General features: G+C 39.6%; 2 protein-coding genes across 7 annotated transcripts; one reads left to right on the top strand and one right to left on the bottom strand.

Annotated features, from left to right (window-relative positions):
• Positions 1-1,205: 1,205 nt before the first annotated feature.
• DNAAF1 (dynein axonemal assembly factor 1) lies at positions 1,206-15,302 on the bottom strand. 5 transcript variants are annotated; one of them, XM_085235270.1, is made up of 13 exons: positions 14,681-15,302; positions 14,201-14,341; positions 13,589-13,724; positions 11,480-11,571; positions 10,423-10,644; positions 9,581-9,747; positions 9,200-9,321; positions 8,461-8,675; positions 7,254-7,499; positions 6,589-6,698; positions 4,038-4,106; positions 2,069-2,429; positions 1,206-1,749 (listed from the first exon to the last, which is right to left on the bottom strand). In XM_085235270.1, exons 1-13 carry the CDS (start codon positions 14,814-14,816, stop codon positions 1,652-1,654), a joined length of 2,115 nt encoding a protein of 704 aa, XP_085091396.1. In that variant the 5' UTR covers positions 14,817-15,302; the 3' UTR covers positions 1,206-1,651. The 5 variants fall into 5 exon arrangements, with proteins under 5 accessions (XP_085091396.1, XP_085091395.1, XP_085091392.1 ...); XM_085235269.1 differs by lacking the exon at positions 7,254-7,499 and having other exon boundaries at positions 2,069-2,134; positions 2,301-2,429; positions 14,681-15,301; XM_085235266.1 differs by lacking the exon at positions 7,254-7,499 and having other exon boundaries at positions 14,681-14,817; positions 14,965-15,300.
• Positions 15,230-21,586, top strand: HSDL1 (hydroxysteroid dehydrogenase like 1). 2 transcript variants are annotated; one of them, XM_085235281.1, is made up of 5 exons: positions 15,230-15,365; positions 16,718-16,950; positions 17,581-18,026; positions 19,632-19,859; positions 20,636-21,586. In XM_085235281.1, the coding sequence occupies exons 2-5, from the start codon at positions 16,731-16,733 to the stop codon at positions 20,735-20,737; spliced, it is 996 nt and encodes a 331-aa protein (XP_085091407.1). In that variant the 5' UTR covers positions 15,230-15,365; positions 16,718-16,730; the 3' UTR covers positions 20,738-21,586. The 2 variants fall into 2 exon arrangements, with proteins under 2 accessions (XP_085091407.1, XP_085091406.1); XM_085235280.1 differs by lacking the exon at positions 15,230-15,365 and adding an exon at positions 15,375-15,394.
• The last annotated feature ends 2,029 nt before the right edge of the window (positions 21,587-23,615 follow it).

Below are 23,615 nucleotides of genomic sequence, written 5' to 3'. Positions count from 1 at the left end.
CCATCTGAGGGGACTGGAAAAGTGACGACAACTTTCTGAATTTTAACATTTGCTTGTGAGATGACGCACTGGCTGACCCACTGATGGACTGTGATCATCTGTGTTAAAACGAATGTTCAGCTTTGTAAAGAGAAGACTCCTGAAGGCTGCTATGCGGCAGGCCTGCTCTCCGCAGGCACTTGCTCACCCCTCGCTCTTCCTGAACACCAAGGATTTTCACAGCATGCCTTTACTGGTGACAACTGGAAAATGGCTGAAGTTAACGTAACTGTGCCATGATCTTCCTTCAGGCTTCGGCCATGGTTGTGCTCTGTGGTTAGCAGCGGTCCTCTCACCACCAGATGGCACCTAAGCCCTAGTTGCTAATTGCAAATACAGCTTTTCAACAAAAGCATAGTAACTTTTCCTTGAAGCGTGCATGCCTACAAGGTCTGTTCCATTCTATTGACTACAAATTACCACAGATTTAGAGAAATATGAAAAAAGACATTCAGCTAAACTTGGCTTAACAAAGTCATCTCAATTCCTCACATTGCAGTTGTTGATTCGATCACAATGTCAGCTTGTGAAGGTGAAGCCACCTCCATTATCCTACCACTTAGCAGTGTTCAGTAACCACCTTCATGCTAGGAGAATGTGAGTAAGAATGCCACAGCAGCAGAATTGACCCAGAGTTGGCCATTTCTTCAAATTATTATTTATTATTTTTATTATTACTGTTGTTATTGTGGTGTACAGAGGACCGCACCACCCTCCAGTGATTCTCACTTCCTTGAATTTTGTTCTCTACTTCAGAAGGAAAGTAAAAAATAAAAGGAGGGGGTTGTGAGGAAATAGAACCCTTCAGGAGTTGCTGCTCTTCCACTGCACTTTGGCACAAAACTAGCACTGTAGAATAAAAGAAAAGCTACTGAACAGAGAATTCCTTTAGTCTGCTTTTAATACCCAATTTATCTACCACTGACTGGCTGGCTATTTTTGTTTCATTTTTTGTCAAGAGAAAAAAAAGCATTAAAATGGCAGTTGTCAGTAGATGTTCCACCACAGATTGCCTTAAAAGGTAAAATAATATTTTCCATGCCCAGACATTATTTCTGCATTTGTTTTTGTGTGAACTATTACAATGTCTGAATATCTGACGCTTAAAGTCTTGGTTTGTCATTAAATCTACCCAGTAATGTGACATGTATTGATGAGATGATAGGTTACAAGTAGAATATTTATTTAGTTCAAATGACAGAAATGTGTTACAATATGGATTGAAACTAAGTAACAAACCATAAATTACAGAAGAAACATTTCCAAAAGGATGCAATGGAAAGGAAAAGACATGACAGAGTGGAATTTAACCTTAAAACACAAGTGCCAGCCTCACTTTTACTGGTAGTGCAGCTGGAAAGCTGCCCCAAAGAGACGAGCACCTTTGGAAGGGGGAACATGAGGCACTCCTTACCAGCCCTGAAGTTTATGTGTTGGAGCAACATCAGTTCTGAATGACTGAAATGCTCATGTTTAAGGCAATGGGTTTTCATAATAAGTGTAAAGTCTGTTTTAGCAAGCAGTTCCATTGCTGAACTTTGCATCTTGAGAACAACTGTACGCAGTCAGCCAGGCATGATGCTCCAGATATGATCAGTTGTATTGGAAGCCATCAATCTAATCCCCTCTCACTGCCTATGTTGTCATGGGGTTCATGAGAACACTCTTCACCTTCAGTCAACAACTGTACTCCTCCATCACTACTGTTCCCTGTTAAAAGGCAAGTTAAAGGCAGGTGAAACTCACTGGTGATTTCTAATTCTGGAAATAGAAGTGTAGAGCCCAGTTTTTAAAAACCACTTAGATTAAACTCAGCAATTGCTCATGTAAAAAAAGAGAACGTTTTAATTTTTAATTGATTAGGATTCCTATGTAAATAAAAAGAAGAGGTGATTGATAAGTAACATTGTGGATTTAAAGTTGTTGGTTTTTTGGATTTTTTTTTCACAAGAGCTAATTGCATCCTTAATGTTAGCGTATATGTGCCACCCATTTTTCTCTGTGATTAATTGCATTGCTGCAATCTTACCAGAGCAAGCGATGGTGATCTTCCTGTCCCCTTCCCATTGGCTGGGGTCATCTGGCTGACTGCAGACTGATGACAACAGTAGGTTATCAGTAGGTTGGGTGATAAGCTCCTGTACCAAGACTTTACTAGGCTTAGCTGGTTTGTCTTTTTCTGAATAAGAAGACTCTGTAAGGAATTCTTTAACAAGGGGTCTAAAGCACTCCTTTTCTTGCTCTTTATGGATCTTACGCACATTTGAAAAAATAGATGTTGCAGCTTCTCCTACTGAGTCCTCAAATGTGTTTTTATTGCTTTCCTCTAATGCAGAATCACCATCATTTGTCGTTTCAGAAATTATTTCAATCTTTGGCTGATATTCTTGCTGCAAAGGTAGAAAATATAATTGAAAATATTATTATGTTAGATGTAACAACAAAAATCGGTAAATATCTCTTGGATCCATACATTTATTGCTAGTCTTGATGTGTTTTTCTGTCAGAATGTACAGAAGATCTGCTTCATAGCCATAGTTCTGCTTTTTTGCAAACTGATCTTGGGTTAAGTATGTCAGATATTAGCCATGAGCTGACCATAAACTACTCATCATTTATAAAAGAAAAGATAATATTGCAGCAATTCAGCAATAGCAATAGCAATTCAGCCTCTAGAACTCTTTTATTTTCCAATTCATTGTACCAAAGTGAATATGAGCATTATATTAAAAAAAAAAAACAAACAGAGGATCCTAATTGAGTAGACCAGATCAGAGTAGCGTGGTCCTTTGATTTACACCATGCTTCTTTTTATATCAGACTGAATAAAAACAAAAACCCGAAAGTACATACTTCAAGAGCAAGTCACTGACAAGGGCAAGAGGACTCATGGGCTCAGATCTATTATTTTACCCTAATCACAACAAGAATTTAACTTTGACACTTCCAGTGCTCAGGAAATGACCTTAATTAAGAGGCTATGGGAATTCAAGGCTGGATTTCTGCTACCGAATATATTCTGAAGTGGAGGGTTTGGGCAGTAAAGCAGCAAGACCAAGATCAAGACCAAGACTGTGAGCAATGCTCGCATGACTGACTTACACAACATACTGAACTTTGCTAGGACTTACCAGACATTGCCCAAACAAAGGGATCTGACATTTTTAACTAACTGCATTGAAGAACCAAACGCCCCAGGGAGTATGAGAGTTGCCAACACATGCTTTATTAATCTTCGTTGTTCCCTGCTCTATTCTTTCTCTTATCTTCTATTTAAGTGGAGGCTTTGTTGGCCAAGACATTTTGCAACACTGGTACAGCATGTAACCAGAACAGCAAATGAAACCTATGCCTTACACGAAATTTTACAAGTCCCTCCAAGCTATTGCAGAACTGCATACTGTATCAGCCTACTTCCAGCACGGCAGATATGAGCCACAAGAATCAAAGCTGTGCTTTTAATCTTTGTTGTTTTATTTTTCTTTTTCCTCTTCTGTTTCTGTCTATAGTCTTGCCTAATAGATTAGTCTGAGCATGCTAATGAGAGCATGGACCAAGTGGGCTGGCACTCTCTAGTTTAAAGTGAAGCAAAAGAGTTTTGATCTCTGTATTTTAAGTTGAAAGGTTTGCTTTTATTCAGCAATAGGCTATCTGGACAACCTATTCAGTCCTTTGCAGCTTATTAGTACTACTGAAGTATACTTTATGAATAAGCTTCATTTAAAAACTACCTTATAAGAAACTAATCTTATTTAACTGTCACATTTCTTGATTTTAATTTTTCATTCTCCAATTTTTACAATGCAAAACTTAAAAAAAAAAAACAAATTAAAAGAAAATTTACAAGAGGATAAATAAGATCTGCCTAAGCATCCATTTTAGTTATAAATACACGACTGATTGTATCTCCCAAAACAGCACTTCAGAACTTAGATTACCTTCCTTTTGCAAAACATTAGCGAGGCAAACTTCATCAGTGGTACAATTAAGGATCTTACCTTTTGAATAAATATTTCCTCTTCTGGAGGAAATTCCTTTACATCTATGTCTTCTAAATCAGGTAGTTCCTGAAGACAGTCACAAAGTCAGTGGGAAAAGTTAGCTCAAATGAATAAAATATGACATCTTTATCTCCCTGGGAGTACTTTTAATACTCTGCTGTTCCAGGTAAGGGACTGCAACTAGAAAAACTGACTGTCATGTTCTCCAAGATGACAGTTTTCTGTGTTAAACACGTGGGAAGCAGAGAATTCATCTGTTTCCAGATATAGTAAATGGGAAAGCGATAAACTTAATGCCAAGTGGAATGCTCTTTCCTACTGTTCTGACTACGAAAAAAAAAAAAGGAAAAAAAAAAAGGAAAAAGAAAAAAGGAAAAAGAAAAAGAGGAAGAAAAATGGATAGACAAGAAGACACTAACAAGATTTTAAAAGGAAATGTGGTTTACGTCTGTTGGTTGTCTTGTATCTATCAATAGACTTACTTAATCTTAACTGTAATTCATCTTTTTGGTAAAAGCCAAAACAAGATCTTCTGACTTTTTGAGACAATTTCTCAGTAAATTCTGTTAACCTAAATACAACTAATAAAACAATGTTTTACTGTGAATGCCATGTAATTAAGGAAACGGAACTGGAAACTTGCTGAGAATTTTTTCCCTTGAACAGGTTTCCATTAAAAAACATTTTCTAAATCACATGCCAGTTGCTGACAGTGAAAGCAAAAATAGAGGGTAAAATACAAAATGTCAGGTAGAATGTAATACCTTTCTAGCAATTTCTCAATGCTGGCTAATGCTGGTAAAAGCACCTCCTTTAGTACTGTTTTAGAGCTGACTGGTTTTGTATAGCTATTCACTTGGCACAGCAGCATCAGAATCATCTGATCTGCACAGTCTTGTATGTGAAGGCTGTTACAGAAACAAAACAAAACTTCTGTTTCCTGATGTGGTTGTGGCTAGTGTAGCATATCCTGAATTCACATCGTTTTAGAATAAAATAATGGAAAATGCATGCATTAAGATTTGGAGGTGACTGTTACTGAGTTTGGTGTCAAAAGGGAAATAGCTGTTAGTTCAAACACTGCCAAAGATTATGCACGAAAACCAGTCTGTGCACGTCTGACTTGTTTCTGCGCGACACAGGGACGTCAGATCCACCGCACTATAAATCTTCCCCCACTCTTCTCACTTGTATTACTACTGAGACCGTCCACAGACAAATACAGACTACAGTGCTTCTTCAGAAATTCTAATTTACAGCATCTTCACAGCCATCCCCTGCTATGTCAGTGCTAAATGTCTCCGGAAAATCTGCAATAGCGTAAGTATTGGAGGCTGCTGCCAGAAGTTCCTGACAATAAATTATTAAGTATCAGTTGTAGAACAGCATAGCATAGAACACTAAAACATGCATTAGTATGAGATTTGTTGGGTTTTTCTTATGTGATGGAAGAAACTCCATGTAGGCATGCTGAAGCATTTCTTTTATACTGTGTTACACAATGGTGCCATACAGCACCAAGAAAAGAGCTTGTATTTCAGCCCTGCGGGTTCTGCTTATGAAAATCACATTGTATATACTTGGAATTGCTGCCAGTTCTCTCCACTATCCTTGTTAAGTCTATTATCAAAAACACCTGAATAGGAAGATGCAGCAGTAAGCCCTTACTGAAACAATGAGTTGAGCCTTACAGTAATAGGATGGTTTTTTTTTCCTAGGACATTAAGAGCACAGAAGAGATGTAACTGACTTTTCTAAAGCATTTCAATAAGAATTTAGTTAGCAATGTTGCACAAGAGATATTAACTACTCTGGAAAATTGCAAACTCAACAGTTAGCAGTTGTGTCATAATCTGGCACTGTCAGTTTTGCAGTTGGGTTGTAACTAGAATATATTGAATGATACTCCTTTGCACTCAAATTGTATTTCTCGGTGGTCACACTCAGGTCCTTGTGGCTAAACGTGATGAAATGTTTAAATGTTTGCATCATCAGATAGAAATCTTAGAAAACAAGAATACATTAGAAATGCTAATCCTTTATTACCTACCCAAAACATGCACATGCTGCTTTTCTTGGAAATATGCTTGTGAGTTTTGAGAACTAATTATAGTATCTAATATTACCAGCTAACATTGACAGTAACTGGGTGGCTATGTGTTCCTTATGTTTTTCCTATGATTGTTTCTCTTTTCAAATGAATACTTTATTGGAGTTTTCCTTAGAAGGATGTATTTACTCCCTGGATTCTTTCTATTGCAATTTCTATTTTTCACATTAAAGTCCTTGCTAACTCTCTCCACAGAGAAATCACAGACCTAGAACTTCAACTTTGGGCTATCTAATAGCCAAAGGACAGAACAGACTTCGGTAACAGTAGTAAATTCCTTCCACTTAATTTTTTTTTTTCTTCTACTTTTCCTAGTAGTGGACTTTTCTTGGAAACCTAGCCATATACTTTGTCTAGCCAGGATGTTAAAGGAGTTAATCTGGGAGTAGACAATAACCAAACCAAAATCTGAATCAAATACCTGAATCTAATACATACACCAAGTCGAAGTTTCTCTGGTGTCTCACATTTGATCTGTTCGATTTCAGCATACTCAGCCATTTCAGGAACCACAGACCTTTCAGAAGCTGTCTTCTCTCTTGGAAGATCTAAGAAATAGAGATAGCTAGTTGAAGAGAACTAGCTGAATAAAAAACTTTTTATGCTGCAACAGTGAGCACTGTAGAAGCAAACAGCTGAATACAGCTCATCTCATAACCTTTGTCCCCTTTACATTTCATAAATATTTGTACTTTTCAAGAATGCATTCACATGTTCATGTAAAAAAGAGTATTCTGTGTGTGAAGGCACAGAGCTCTGAGTCATGCCCAGCTTTTGCTGGAAGAAATACCATACAGTCTGTGGAGCAAGGGAAGCCTGTAAACTCTCCTATACTGTCATTAAGTCTAGCACATATGAGAAGTAGAATTCCACTTTTATTTATCAGAAGCTGCAGACTGGGCACTCACAATAGTTTTCTTTGTAATATTAAAATAATATTTTATCCAGAATTACTTGCTTTCCAGCTCATTGCTATGGAAATCTAATAGAATGTTCTTAGCTATGAATCAGCTGTTTGGAATCTCAGGAAAAGAGAGCTACACTGAGTCTGTTTGGCTTATCATCTATACTTCTCCAGTTTGGTTTGTTTCTTTGTTCATTACCATCTATCTTCCTGTTGAAGTCTGAGCATTTGTAAGAATTTGATTCATGTGCACCCTCAGAAATCTTTCCAGATGGGAAGTCAGTGTTATCTCCTCTGTCTGTTAGGAGCGTTATCACATCATCATGAGCATAAAAATTTTCATTTCCAAATCTCTCTGTCTTCTCGTGAGTTTCTTGCTGTTCTGATAAATTTGATATCTCTGATGTACTGTAATTTTCATCGTTACCTGAATTTGCAGATGCTCCTATAGAAGAAATGAGTTCACTAGAACTGCTGGGTTAATCTGTTGTTACTTATTATAAATATCCAACTGCATATGGTCTTAATAGCATAGCCCAAAATACACATCAAAAGCTCCTGGTTTGCTTGAGCAGCTATTCACAAATCAGCAGTCTTCCTAGCATTGTGGCACTGTTGTAGGTTTTCCCACCTCAGTTCCCCTGCAATTGCAGTTCTCCAGCAAGATCTTAGCTAGAGTGTGCAATACAGTAAAGAATTATGCTATATTTGTATTTAAATTTGAGAGGACTCACTACATTTAAAATATATGCTTGCACTTGCACATTTTGATGATCAGTATCAGCTGCTGAAGTTATCATCTACTTTATGCAACTACCAGCTTATTGCAAAACTTTTACTTCTTAGTCAACCATGTCTGACTTCAGAGCCTGTACAATGTCAAACTGTACCACATTAATACTTCTGTACAGGACGGTACTCCCTTATCACTTGGCTTCAGTCTTGATTATTCTGAAGCATGCATGATGTCACTGAAAACGTTAGGCTGTGGATTATCAGTGGTCATAAATTTATTCTATCTTGAATAATGCGACAGGAAAATTAGTGGCATAGAAAAGGGCAGTAAGTGAAACCTTAAGTAATTAATGATCTTCCTCAAATTCCCTGCATTACCACTGCAGCGGATAGGCTCTAGGTTTAACCACATACAGTTAATTAAAGCAGCAGCACAGGGGTACCTGGAAGTGGACTTGTGGTTAATGTGGGGTTGTGCTGGAGCCCCCAGGTGCCTGAACCAGCTCAATTCTTGGAGCATCTTGGGGAAATACAGCTTTTGGGTTGCTACCTGCCTCCACTCATGAACACTAACTGCAACTACTGTGGCACTGACTTGCACCTGCTTTCTCTAGTGTAGAGCACAACAGCTGGAAAAGCTGTGACAAACATCTAAAATATTAACCACAAACCTTCTATGATGTCTGCTGCACCTTCATTTCCATGTTTTGCACCTGCATCTCTTTCTTCTATATACTTCTGTGTCTTCTTTTCCAATGCTTTTTGCCTGATTGCAGCTAAAGCATCAATGCTATCTTGTATTTTTTTTCTCTCTCTAGTTTCCCATTTTTCCCTTTCTGCCTTCTCAGCTTCAAGCCCTCCAACAGCCCAGGCTTCTGCACAGGCTCTATGGAAAAGAAAAGAGCTCACTGTAACACAGCCAAAAAGCTCATTGCTCTGACAGAAGAGAAATTTAAAATAATTTGTAACAGCACAAAGTATTTTCAACAGAGAAAAGGAAGACAGCAACGGCAATCCCTTATGGAGCAGGGCTACACCTGCATCTTTTCTTGCAAGTAGAACTGCAACAAAATAAATGATATTATCTAAGCATGAGTGATTACAACACCAGAGATCCATCAGGAGTTGTGATCATGGCTTTGCTTTCCCAAACACCTGCTCAGTTTCTGTTGAAATTATGACTTGATTCTGCAGTCTGCAGACATATTGTAGAACAATTTTGTTCAATACTTACCTTTTTTTTTGTAAGGTATGTAGCTCTCTCTAGTATAATTCTATTGTAATGAAAGTTACCTGCCTGCAGTAAATTAAACCAGCCTTCTTTTCTTTCCATGAAAATATTTATAAAAAAATAGACACAAGATCATTTGAGCCTTACTGCTGTGCAAAGAAGATGCCTCTGCTTCTTACCTATCCTTTGGGAATACTGGTCTGTCATCCAAATACGTTAGCTGTTTTAGTCGAACAGTGAGTGTTTTTCTATAATTAGTGATTTTCTTAATCACTTGATTTCCCATTAAATTCAGCACATGCTGGAGAAACATGAAAATAATTTTTAAAGTTGAGCTGCAAACAAACTAACAATCTAACAAACAAAAAGCATACAACTTGGATATGCACTGCCTCTAACCTTTTGAAAAACAAAAGATGAATATAAGTTGCTGTAAGTAATCTACAAAAGGGCTAATAATGCTTAATAATTATTTCATTACATGCTGGACTACTTGACAAAACAACTTCATAGGATTCATTCATATACTTAATCCATAGCCTCAGCTGTATTTGGCTTACCAAATTAGGCATTGTCTCCAGAATAGTTACAATATTTGGATCACTTATGTTGTTGTGGGAAAGATCGAGAACAGAAATACTTGGGCATTCTTGCAAGTGTTGTATGTCTTCCACTGTTTCTAACTTATTGTGAGCAATCTGCAGAGTGTTCAGGACTTTTAGACAAGCTGTCAGACAGAAAGAACACAATGAAAGGAAAGGTAAGAGCCATTGCTTCACAGAAATTTTTTTGGAGCAAGTAGAATTTTCAGCATCGCTGTACTGAAGCATGGGTAGCTTGTTGTTCTGCTTATACATATTTTTTGGCTATGCCTCCAAAGGTGCTTTCTTCACCTCAAGAAAAATAGTTATTTGTTTTAACACTGGTTGGTTGTTGTTAATTCATGTTTCAAACTAGTTAGTTACACAAAAACTTCTGTTTTAGATTACTCTTAATGTACATAAAAGAAAATATGTCCTCTAACAGATGTAAAAGATTTGGTATCGCATCTGCAACTGCCAAAGCACATTGTAACTGTAAAGTAAATGGTAAAACACAGATTGACAACCTGTCTGCAAAACAGAGAAGTACCGAGATGGTATTAAGAAGTGAGGAAATACTAAACTGTTCTGGGTCTTTGTATTTAAGTAGTAATTATGTGTTTTCTGTTTCCTCATATATTTAAACTGCAGAACTATTAAACTAAAATACATACTCTTTGACAGTCGCCTAGTGGACTTTGGTACTGGATATTGTACAACATTTTAATGTAAATAATAATAATTAAAAAATGAAACTACTGTCAAATCTTATGACCATGGGCTTCTTGTAACTCAAAACATCCTTCACCAACAGTCCTTACAGAGATTCTCAATGGTCTTGACATAGTTGTTACTTAGATTGAGGGAATCCAGCTTTTGTAAGGATTCCAGGTTTTCGATTCTGTTAATTAAATTGAGCTGCAGGTAGAGGCAGCGCAACTCTGTCAGAGCCTCCAAATTCTCAATTTTTGTTAAGCCATTGCATTCCAGCCACAAACACCTCAATCCAGTATACTCTTCAAGATTCTCCAGGCGGTCAAATCCTGCAGAAAAAAAAAAAAGATGTTTCAAACTGAAATTGCATTGGCTAAAATTAAGTCATTCAAAACCGTAAATTCATTAAGCCAGTGCTGCTGAAGCAGCCTGTGAAAATACCTGCATTAAAACTGATGGTAAGACTTCTAGCAATTCAATTGGCCCATTAAGGGACAAAATGTACCTATAAGGTACCTATTCTGGTCTATATCTTGTGGAGCACTTTAGATTCTTAAATACTGAGAAAATAGTAAACAAAGTCAAATGTTGAAGGTAGGTTTAGCATGTTGTGTTTATTTAAAACAATTCTTACACCATCCTGAATAATCGAAAAAACTACTTAGAGATCAGAAAAGGGTGACCTGTTCTAGCAACTTTTACTTTCAGTAGTATTTGAGAACCTACAGTATGTGTTTACTGTTGTTTTGTCAGTACAGAAGTCCCAAAATTTGGTAAACAACTTTGTTACACAAGCATTTTAAAATAAATGTATTTTAAAATAAAATACAAGTATTTTGAAATAAAATACTGATCTAATTTGCATTCATATATTTTAAGACATCACTTCTCAGAGGCTACTGTTTTCTAAAAAACAGTGTCTCTTGATTCCTATCAATCTTTTGAATGAGTCTACAAAATGAATCAAGACTATAATCAGTCCACTTTTCTACCTTCATATTTGCTCATTTTGTTTCACAATTACATTATTATATCAAATTAAATTATGTTTCTCGTTTAAAACAATGTTTAAATACCTACCTCACTTCAGTGAGCCATAAACTAGATTTCCTGCCAGAATACTATTTAAAGTGATACCTCTATACAATCTTGTACAGAGCTTACCTTTATAATGCAAGTAAAGCGTATCATTTAAGGATGGGGTCAAGTACAATTTGTGCTGCTTACAAATGTCTTGCAGAATCTTTTTTGTCATTCTAAAAGAATAACAGGAAGCAAAAGCAAAAAAAAGTACTTCAGCACACATTCGATTATCCTTTATAAAAGAAATTTCAATGCAAAATAATTAATAGTCCTTTTATGCAAGAGAAACAGCTACAACTTACAAGACTACACTCAGAGTGAAAAAGCTCTAGATTTTTTTAGATTTGCTTTCCATTCGTACTGGCCTGAAGTGTGTTACAAGGCCCTTCCTACTTCTGCTATAAGAAGAGAACGTAGGCAGGGTATTAGAGAGTTCATCTTCTTTAAAAAGAGCAGCATGAATTTTTGTTAGACTGGTTATTTCCTCTTCCGTCCTTTCCTCCATTTTTTCCTGCTTTGGTGCAGCATCTCTGCTGGCAAAGCCAATAAGCAACACCTAGGACCCTGAATCACCATTTCAGACTAGAAAATCAATAGTTATCAACCTAACATTTTGATAAAAGACTGACAGTCAATAAAGTTTTAGCACACCACTTTAATTGGCTAGGAATGCCAGACCAGAAAATGAGTAGCATCAGTTAAATGGTAATTACTTAATACTCAGTTCTACTCGTGAGAGGATTTATGCAAGTGAGAACCCAGAAAAGGATACCAAGGAAAACCAAGAGCTACAGATGTGCAGGGACAGGGATAAATTTGCCGTTATTGGAGAGCCTGTTCTAGAGAGCAGTGCGCTGACAGTTCCATGGAGGTAGTAGCCCTCCAGCACAAACTTTACAAAGAATAACTGGACACTGTTTTTGGAGGCCAGTCTACACAGCTAAACACAATTTAGCATAGGGAATAAAATGGGGAATCCAGCAAGAAAGTATCTAGTAAAAACATTCTAAAGCTGAAAATACAGATTTCTTCCTGTTTAGGAAGATCAGATTCTTTTAAAACAAAATTCCACCCAAAATATAACTTGTAGTAGATATCCTCCACTTAAAGAAATATTGCAATAGCATGATACTATATGATCCAAAATTATTTTTTACTTCCAAGTCCCTTATTAATAGACTGAACTTTGCATTTGTGGTCTTAAGTATTTGTAGGACTAAAACTTTTAACAGTAAGACTTCCTTGGCAAGAAGGTATTTTCAGAACATACAACACCATGAGTAAAGGCAGTGAAGGTGTACCTTTCACAATGAACTTTTAGAGATTTTTCTGTTAGTATAGTCACTTACCATGCTGTAAACTTCAATATTGCTGAAGAACAAAATTCTAATGCAGTCAACTGACTAGTTCTTGGGGCAATACTAAACATGATTGTCAGCCTGTTACTGCTCTATAGGCTGAAATAAATCTCTGAATGAAAGATTTATAAATGTTGAGCAAAATCTCTAAAACATACTGTTTTCTTGTATTGTGAGCCCAGGTGTGTTACTATACACAATGCACATGCGGTGTATTACGCTAATTTTCATTGAGCTATTTCGAGTAGCACTTAATCAAATCATCAACATCCTTAGGCAATTTACAGCACCATAAAATGTGTTCCTTAAGAATACTAATTATCGTGTGCAGTTGTTGCACTTCTGACATCATTCCTCATAAGAATTTAATTTTGATGGTGTTCTGGCCTGATTAGCCTGGGATAATGAAGTTTCTTATCCAACCTAGTTCTTGGTAACTTGGAGGGCCTCTGTCCCTTCACGTACCTCTGCCAAGAACTATCCTGACAACTGTAATATTTACACTGAGATGAATTAATACAATGCATCCCTTGAATTCATACTGAGAATTGGTCAAATCTGCTCCCGCAAGAGTTTGCAGAAATTTGTCCAAATCCATTAAATAGGCTACATCATACATTTAAAAGGTAGTCTGCTAAATAAAAAAGAAGTACAGATGCTGGAAATATCAACAATTCCTGAGTTATTGATTAATCTCAAGTTCATCTTCAAAATCATTTTCCAGAGTTAAGGTTAACATGTAGAGAGTATATGTAGAGAGAATATGTGAAACTCCTACTGATTTCAATGATGCCAAGGTTTAAATAAAAACCACCAATAAACAATATTTTACCTCACACAGCCCCCTTTTTCTTCCGTCTTTTGACTGAATGAGCTGATTACTGACTTGTGATCATCAACCAATTTTTGTTCATTCCGTTGATCTGCTCTGGATGTGCAGGTGATAGCTTTCTCTTCAGTTTTAACATCTTTGTGGTAAGAAAACAAGTTGCAGTTCAACATGGGGTGGAGGAGGAATATTGTGTCATGTTTCCAATTAGTTCAGAGAAATATTGAAAAGCACTTGAATATGAATTTCAATAAAAGTTGTGTTCTAACCAAGATTTTTGCAGATCTTTTTAATTAAAATAACCTTAACTTTCTATAGGAGACAAAATACAACAATAACAAAATAAAATGCTGAAATATTGCATTTGTTTACATATGAAAGTCATGCAGAACACTTAAGTCTTAAGTATTATTATAATGTACAGTGACAATACAGTACTGGCACCAATGTTTTATGATCTTGGACATCTACTGTATATTACATATAATTAGCAACAATTAGAGTTAAACAAGACTGCTGAAGACTGATTTACATGCTAAGACTACTTTAACACATAAAGATAATGGTGTATCAGTCAACACAAAAACTGTTTATCCTGCTCTTCCACAAATTTACCTTTTTGCACTTTTTGGAGGGTGTCTCCAGTGCTGTAGTCATTCAAGCTGTCTTTACTCTGCCTCTGGCCAATTGCATTCTCAATAGTTTTCTCTTCAGATTTTTGCTCAGAACCTTCTAGTTTTGCTTCTGGTCCTGACACTTAAGAAAGACATGCAAACAAGATGATTGTACCAGATCATTTAAATATGACTGTAGTTAAAACAATTAGAGGTATGGCTGGATGTATGACTTCAATACATAAAGTATACTTCCAGAAAAAGAAAATTCAAGAAACAAGGAATGGCGGGAAGGGTTGGGGGCAGGGGAAGGGTCGGTAAGCCTCAGTTACAGCAAGATGTTCAGTGAATTCAGTGAGGGAAAGAACAAATTTAACAACAGACTTTTATATACTCAACAAGAGTTTTTTTCTCAGCTGCGTCGACTCAGCTCAGTAACTGCTCCCCTGTGCCTCCCAGCAGTACAGCTGGCAGAGCTCACCCCTGCTCAACGGACAGCCTTCACTCAGAGCGTGGGCAGCTTCATTTCCATTGTTGCTCACAGTCTCTCCCAACACCTCTGGCACAATGACTGCTCCTTCGTGGCCTCTGTCCAAGTCTCTGCTGTTTGACAGCATCCTGAGATACGAGATTTAGACAAGCTGTGTCAGGTCGCTGTATGGCTCACAGCCCTACTGCCAGGCACTACATCCAAAAGCTTTGGCAGGGCCTGTCAGAAGCAAAGGAGACTGGAACGAGCAGATTATGGAGCGTGGCGCCGCTCACCGGGGAGCACGCTGCCGACGCGGCCCAGAACCCCTCAGCACAGAGCAGCACAAAGAAGGAGCGCCGGCCTGCAGCCCCGGGACAGCCCTCACACAGAGCCCTCCATTCCCTTTACCCGCCCCCGCAGCTCGGCTTGTGCCAGTAGCAGGGACACGGGCCGGACGCCCGAAGCCAGCAGCCTGTCCGGGCCTGGCCGCCGTCAGCAGAAGCCGTACACCGAGTGTGAAGGAAGGGACGGGGAGCAGAGCACACTCTCGGCTCCCGCCCCAACGGCCGCAGCCTCCATGGCAACGCCGTGTGCACCCATAAGGCCCCGCGGCGGCTGGCGGCGCTCTGGTGACGGCGGCGCTCTGGTGACGGCGGCGCCGCGTCGGGGCGCGGGATCGCTGTGCTGCGGCGCGGTAGGGCCGGGGCCAGGGCGGGCCGTGAGGTCAGGGCCGGGGCAGCACGCGAGGGCCGCTGCGCTGCGCGGGGAGAAGGGGCGAGCGGCGGGCTGGGGTCACGAACTGGGACTAAAAAACATGGCATTTCCTCGATTTCTTACAGTCATCGAATGGCTCAGGTCGGAGATCATCCAGTTCCAGCCCCCTGCCGTGGGCTGGGTGTCACCCACGGCTCGAGCTGCCCGGGGCCCCACACGTGGCCTTGGGCACCTCCAGGAGTGGGGCACCCGCAGCTTCACTGGGCAGCAGTGCCGGGGCCTCCGTGCTCTCTAAGTGAAGAATTTCCTCCTCGCATCTCTAAATCTCCTGTCTTTTAGTTTAAGGCCGTTCCCCCTTGTCCTATTGCTATCTGCCCATATAGAAAGTTATATGCTTATGAGCTCCCCTCAAGTTCTAGAATACTGCAGCGAAGTCTCACCAAACCTTTCTCCTCTCCAGGCTGATCAAGCTTGGTTCCCTCTCCTTCACAGGAGAGATGCTCCAGCCTTCTGATCATCTCTATGACCTTCTCTGGACCTGCTCCAACTGCTCCATATCCCTCCTGCATTGGGGTTCCCAGGCATGGGTATAGTAGTCCAGGTGGGACATCATGAGGGCAGAGTAAAAGGGGACAATCCCCTCCCTTGCCCTGCTGTCACCCCTCTGTTGGTGCAGCCCAGGATACCATTGGCTTTTCAGACTGCAAGCACACACTGCTGGCTCGTGTCCTGCTTTTCATGTACCAGGATCCCCACATCCTTCTCAGCAGGGTTGTTCTCAATGAGTTCTTCTCCCAGTCTGTAGACATACCTGGCATTGCCCTGGCCCAAGTGCAACGCCTTGTTGAACTTCATTAGGTTCTTGTGTGCCCCCTTTCTGTGCCTGCCTAAGCTCTCTGGACGACATTGCTTCCTTCTATGGTGTCAGCTGTACCACTCTTCTCGGTGTCATCAGCAAACTTGCTGATGATGCACTTGATAGAATCAAATTGATCTTACTCTATGTCTGTATTTTGATATTTATTGCTCATGTTCTTCATGGAAGCTTTGCCATATTTTCACATGTAGGGAATTTAATGTGCTTTTTCTAATTATGAAGGGATCGTGTGTTTTTGTTGCTTTTTTTTTTCCTTCTAGAAAGTACTGCTGACTGATTCCTGAAGTTGCCCTGCTTCTATTATTTTTAGTGTTGCGTCATCATTGATAGGAATGCTGTGAAAACTATTTTCCAGTTGCAACTCGCTGATGTAGCACAATTGGAATTGCTGAATCTCAGAGGTTTGAAAAGGTTGAAGAGAAGATTATAATTGCTTGTGTCTTTTTCCTTTTAAGACTTCTGATCACCATGGCTGCAGTGGATCGCTTCAACCTGCTGTACAGAGAGATCAGTCATTCCTGCAGTTTTTACGTTGAGGCCCTGGCTATAGTTGGAGCTTGGTACACAGTCAGAAAATGTCTGACTCTTGTGTTTGACACTTACAGCATGCTCAGGCTTCATGTTATTCCAAAGCTGGTTGGTGAGATTGATATTGTCAAGCGGTATGGAAAATGGGCAGTGGTCACTGGTAAGAGACTGAAGCAGTATATTTATGTATGTTCATATGATTTGCTAGATGAGCTCAGAAGCTAGGGCCTGTATTAAGTCAGGCCGCAGCTGCAAGGTGAAAACAAGTTAATTTGCCTGAGTAGTGATGATTGTTCAGCACCTTAGTAAATTCAGTTCCACGGGAGATAGGTAAACTCCGTGTGTTGACTGGGAAAGAATCCCAGACCAACTTTTCTCAGAAATTACAGGGTATATCTCAAGCACATATAAGGACGCATGAGGATCTGTAAGTAACCATGGAGCTGGCAGGCAGGCAGGCCTGGTCGACAGAGGTGCAACCAATGTACTGTTTTTGCTGTGAGAGTTTCACATGCTCCCTTGCTCAATTTATCAAACAGTTTAAGTCCCATACCTGACATCCTCTCCTTTTATGCTGTTGTCATAGACAGTATGAAACCTATCTTGATGTGGGATTATAGAAGGTTGCTCCTGACATGATCTTTGCTGGTCTCAAACCACAACACCATTATCAGTGCCATGTCATCTTCAGAGAAGGGAATAAAACTACAATTAAAAGCACTGCTGTAATAGAAGACTGGACTGGTTCTGACTTTCACCCTGATACTTTTTTTTTTTCTATTAATTACAGGTAGCACAGATGGCATCGGGAAGGCATATGCTGAAGAACTGGCCAAACGTGGTGTCAATATCATCTTAATCAGCCGAAGCAAAGAGAAGCTGGAGGCTGTATCTAGAAACATATCTGAAACTTATAAAGTGGAAACAGATTTCATAGTAGCTGATTTCAGTATGGGGCGTGAGGCTTACCAAGCCATTAAGGAGGGCTTGAAAGATAGAGAAATTGGGATTTTGGTGAATAATGTAGGACTGTTTTATACCTACCCAGATTATTTTACTAACCTGTCTGAGGATATGCTGTGGGACATGATCAACATAAATATTGCTTCTGCTAACATGATGGTGCATATCGTGTTGCCGGGCATGGTAGAGAAGAAGAAAGGTGCAATTGTGAATGTCTCATCTGCTTCCTGTTGTCAGCCAACACCAATGCTAACAATCTATGGAGCCTCTAAAGTAAGTTGGGCTGTGATGTTTTAATAGTATGCACTGAAGAGTGAAAGCATTATAGGCTGTGGGTTGTTTGTTGTTGTTGTTGTTGTTGTTGTTTCTTGTTTGTTTGTTTTTTAGCACATTTAGGAAAGGATATCAAAACTCCTGAGAAAGTTTTCTAGTTTTTTTTGTTTGTTTGTTTGTTTGTTTTATATCATGTGTATGCTGCAAACTTTTCCTTACCAGTAATGGGCTTTGAACTTAAGTCAGCTATGTGAATTATGTGTGAACTTCAGCATAATCATACTTCTAGGGGAAATGTCATTTACCTTGGAGGAATGATGTATAGGTCAGTAGTGGCAATTCTATGACCCACTGAAAGGCTGAAGAATTTGTTCGCTCTTCTGTAGCTGAACTATGCAGAGATATCTCAGTGTACTTATATACTTGCAGACTTATTATTTGGTAGCAAGAGAGATTATATTCATGCGCAAGCCACTGCTGCAATGAGAGCTATGGCAAAACAAACAAAAACCCACACCACAATGCTTCAGCTAATATTAGGTAGCTAGGTGGAGCAGGCAGCTTCTTACAGTGTTGTCTGTACAATATCTGGGGAGAAATGAAAAAGAATTTCCAGACAATTATTCTTCCTCAGGAAAGCCAGCCAATAGTGAATAGGGTGGGACAGTGAGGTGATGCTAAATACATGAATGTGCATGAGGATGCAGACTTTGGCAGGATAATTTGCCACTTAATCCACAGAAGCAGGGGAAATAGTGGAAGGATCTCTTCCAGATCCAGCTGTCTCAACTCAGCAGTTATTGCTTTGGGCAGATTGTTGCTGCCCTCTGTTGGAACCCAACCCTCAAACAGCCTCATTCTAAGATAGCTCTTGCGAGGAATGTAGATGGTTTTGCTCCAGGCAGAAGAAAGTACTTGCTATGTATGACTCCTTGCAGATTTTCTTCAGGATGGAATCTGTCTTAAGATTCCTATCTCTCTGTTGCAGAGCATCTGTGCCTTGGTTATGCTAACTGCATGTAGAGCTGAGCTATATTAATGAATGGAAAAGAACAAAAACCAGAAGACTACTAAAAATTCTTACTTTAGCTAGCATCGTTGATCTAAATCTGAGATCAGCAGTTTAAAGCATGGTCTATGTACAGTTACTTAAGCACTGAAAAGGGTACAAGCTGCTCTAGCTTCCTTAAGTTCCTTGTGCATGAACAGCCTAGGGTGTTCATAGTGGTTGATTTGCTTGCTTTTGTTTTTGGTTGTTTTCCTAAAGTAGGTGTAAGAGCATTTGTAGATGATGTTTTTGCAACAGTGGGTTGGAAACAGTGTTTTTGGAAGGCCATTTGGAAGCAGAAACCCCTTCACTCACAAATTGTTCTCTCTGAGAAATGGCCATGCAGCACAGCCCAGCTTCAGCATGGCATCAGTGTTGTTCTCCTGATGAGACTGAGCCAAGCTAACTTCTCATTCTGATTCATAGATATCAGGCTAGTGCTTTTTCATGTTTCAAGTATGCTACAGCTTTTCTGTAGTTTTAATAAAAATCTGCACTGGGACTTCATTGTAAAAACAGACAAAACTGATTATCTTTTTCTGCTTTTGTTTTTCTAGGCCTACTTGGACTATTTCAGTAGAGCATTGTATTACGAATATGCTTCAAAAGGAATTTTTGTTCAGAGTTTAACCCCATTTGTAATTGCTACAAAAATGGTATCATGCAGTAGCGTTACATCAAAGAGATCTTTCTTTTTTCCTTGTGCTGAAGAGTATGCAAGTCATGCTATTTCTACCCTTGGGTTATCCAAAAGGACTCCTGGTTACTGGAAGCATTCAATAGAGGTAAAGGACTTCATCAAACTACTTAATGTTTGTCAGGAAAAAAAAAATAAGCTGTTTCATTCCTTAGGAGCCTGAATGAAATTATGTCAGCATTCCGAAAAAGTACAGCATATACCATAGGACCTAAAGGCATTGTGCAGTGTTATCTCACTCATTCCATTTAAAAGAACACGCACTCAGCCATGATTGTTTTTAGAATTGGAATACAATTGGGAATTGGATCCACTACAAACAAGAGTAGCTTCTTGCTCAGTCTTAATTTATGGGGTGTATTTCTACTTTGGGGTAGGCAAGGAGGATTTGAATAATGCAGGAAAAAGTGCACATTCTTAACCAAAGCTATATGGGTGCAGGTTCTCTGTATGACTGAATTTTGGGGAAGATGGTGGGCTCTTACATCACCTTATGACATTACCTAGCTGATTAAGCCAGAAGGCATTGAAGTGTGGGTTACTCCAAAGTAAAGACAAGAAACAGGAAGGATTCTGGCAAGATTTGCGAACTAAAGAAAGCAGGCAGTTGAACAAAGTGCTTCATTATTTATTTGCAGAACCTAACCATTGTGCAAACTCCATACGCCTAAGTGTGTGAACGCACTCCTTCCAAAATGGCTAAATAACTTATATTCAACTACTTAAAGTTTTAGTTGCTTGTGTTCAAACAAGTATTGTACTTTAGTGGTAGTTTGAGAAACTGTTTATTTAATGGAATATATCTTAATCTGCTTGTTCCTTTCTTCTTTCTCTCTTCCCTTGTCACCCTGTGCTTCTCCACAGTTCACACTGGGTGAACGTCTACCTGAATGGATCTGGGCATGGTTTGCACAGTACTTCTGCAGAATTATACGCAAGGAAGCTTTAACACACAAAGCAAAATAGGAATATCCAGATGTCCAGTATAAATGAGTACTGGGATCTGATCAGAGTGCTACAAAATGGTCAAGTGAATCCCGGATTTACTGCAATTTATCCATAACTTGCTTAACAGTGTAACTAGTGTTACTCGTAACAATAACCTAGGCATTAGAAGTCTGGATCCCACATCATTGTGCTAAGTAGCTCCTTCTCTGCATTCCTCCAGAACAAAGAGTTGATCTTGCATAGGTTAATCTCACTTCACTTTGTCTGTAAGGTAATAGGACAGGAGCAGATATAACTAATTCTGATAGTAAATGACTGTCTTTTGCATAGTGCTATGTAATTTTGATTTGTAATGTTAACGGAATTTAAGAATTCTCCAGCTCTGGATCCATGAATCCAAATGAATGAATCCAAAACAAATCATGTCAATCAATGTGCAGTTTGTGAGTCTTCTGGTCTTTTCATGGCAGGTACTTGTATGTTTTAAGTGCAAATATTGTTATTTTTGAACAGGGTACTTACCATACATCTTAATTTTGATAAAGTCGTACTAATTTGGAGGTCTTTTAAATGACAAAAAAGGTCTTACAGAACTGCAAAGGAATTTGAAGATAATGCTTTTTTTTCTTTCGTATTCTGTGAATGCTCTTTACCATGCTTTAAATATTCCTTCAACAATCTGAAGCATGGCTGAAGAACTGAAACAGATTGTAAAAATACATTAGCTAAGGAAAAAAAAAACAACAAAGAAATAGTGTTCTAAGAACAAAGGTTAGTTTCATATGACAATTAAAAAAAAAGTTACTGATGTCTTGATTCTGTATGGCTGATTTTATTTATATTAAAAAAAGTGTGTGTATATATATATTTACTAGATGTCATCTGGTATCACACTGCTTGTATTTCTTGTAGAGTCTAAATTTCACAGCTGTCCTTTCTTTGAACATATTTGCTGCCTGGAACAAGATGTATCTTAAGATTCAGAACATTCGTTCTGTATTTAATATCATCATTAGTACTGCTTCTATAACGTTACACTGAAATATCAAAATGATGAAAATAACTGTGCAGTATTTTATACACAGCATTATGTCTTTAGGATAAAGCTCCTGTCAGGCTGTTGCCCGTTTAAACAGATTCATTTCCTCTTAATAAATCTTTCAGAAAACAGTTTTTGGCTACCTTCACAGCCCAGCTGTGAAGAAATGAAACAGCTGGGCAAATTTCCCAAGGTCTGGCTGGCATTGTCCCCACAGCAAAACTGAAGTCCCAAAATGGTAAAGTAATGCCTTTTTTATTTTTCAGTGGAAGCTACAACAGATAGAAAGAACATAATAACTCTGTTTGACAGAAAATTCTCAGCTATAAAGCAAACAAACAAAAAAACCCACCTTTTTTCAACATAGGTGCTGTCTTTAGCCCTGCATTTTTTTGTCAATGAACAAAAGCCTGCATGCTGCACTTCTAACAACTTGCTCTGGGGCGGTGACCACTGATGAAATGTACCACCCACCCCTCACTGTGCTACATCCGCTGTGTGGTTGCCATAAACATTCAGCAAACATCAGTGAATGTTGGTGCCATTTTTTTTCACATGGAGGAATTCAGTCTCATCCCTATGCCTCATCTGCACTTTGATGTCAGGCACCATTCTGTCAGACTGCCCTTCTGCTGCCATCTGTCACATGACAACAACATGTAATGGGATATTGGTGGGAAGATTTGACCTCTATTGCCATACCATCAGCATCTGCCTCTGATGTTATGTGACAATAACTTAAAGTAGATGGCATTACTTTTGGAGCAGCTCTGATCGTGTTCAGGCAAACAGCACGGAGCAGGCAGCCCATGTCTGCACCTGACCTCTAGCAGCACTGCCTGGTTGCTAGGCTCAGTGCACTGCAGGCAAACCTGCAAGCCAGCCTGGGAAGACAAACTCAGCTCTATTGAGGCTCAGACCTTCTGATCCTCAAGTGGGATGAACTCATTTCTGCTCGTTTCTGTTGTACGGCGCTGCTGGTGGCACGCCTCAGTGCTGTGCTGAGCGCTGGGCCCCTCAGTGGAGGAAAGACATGGAGGTCCTGGAATGTGTCCAGGAAAGGGAGCGGAGCTGCGAGGGGTCTGAGCGCAGCGCTGTGGGAGCGGCTGAGGGAGTGGGGTGGTCAAGTGTGGAGAAAAGGAGCTGAGGGGAGCTCGTGGCTCTGCAGCCCTGACAGGAGGCTGTGGGGAGGGAATGTCGGCCTCTGCTCCCAGGTAACAGCGATAGGGTGAGGGCTGGTGGTGTCACGTTGCACCAGGGGAGGGTCAGGTTGGATGTTAGGAACAATTCCTTCTCCTAAAGAGTGATGCAGTGGCACAGCTGCCCAGGGAACGGGGGAGTCACCGTCCCTGGAGGTGTTCCAGAGCCGTGGGGATGTGGCAGTGATGGACAGCTGGGGTTGGACCTGAGGATGTGAGAGGTCTTTTCCAACCTTAATGATTCTGTGATTCTTTATCACTTGTTCGAAGTGCATTCTTGCAGCCCAACACTCCGCTTTTTGGGGGAAAGAGGGAGCCGGGCTGACAGGGAAGTGGGCTCGGGACGTGTCGGCTCACGCTGTACGCAGCTGACGGCATCTCAGCTGTTTGTTTCAACTTATGTTGGTAGCAGCACGTAGTACATTTACAATGACTTACATGTACTTGAAAACGAGACTTAAAGAAGGCCGAGTGAAAAATGTATTTTTTTTTTTTTTTAAATCTAAGACTTAAATGCTTTTATGCAGCTATTGCTGTATTCTTAGTGGGACTTGCTTTGTCACTCCCCCCTACCAACAGCATATCCTAACATTCCTTCACAGGCATTAAATCCTGTTCAGTCATGTCCTCAAACATGCTAACAAACAATTCTTTGATT

This window comes from Meleagris gallopavo, chromosome 13, assembly GCF_905368555.1.
Source record: "Meleagris gallopavo chromosome 13, MGAL_WU_HG_1.1, whole genome shotgun sequence".
NCBI lineage: Eukaryota > Metazoa > Chordata > Aves > Galliformes > Phasianidae > Meleagris > Meleagris gallopavo.
The sequence above is the reverse complement of the archived record's forward strand: the minus strand, read 5'-3'. Positions and strand labels throughout refer to the sequence as shown.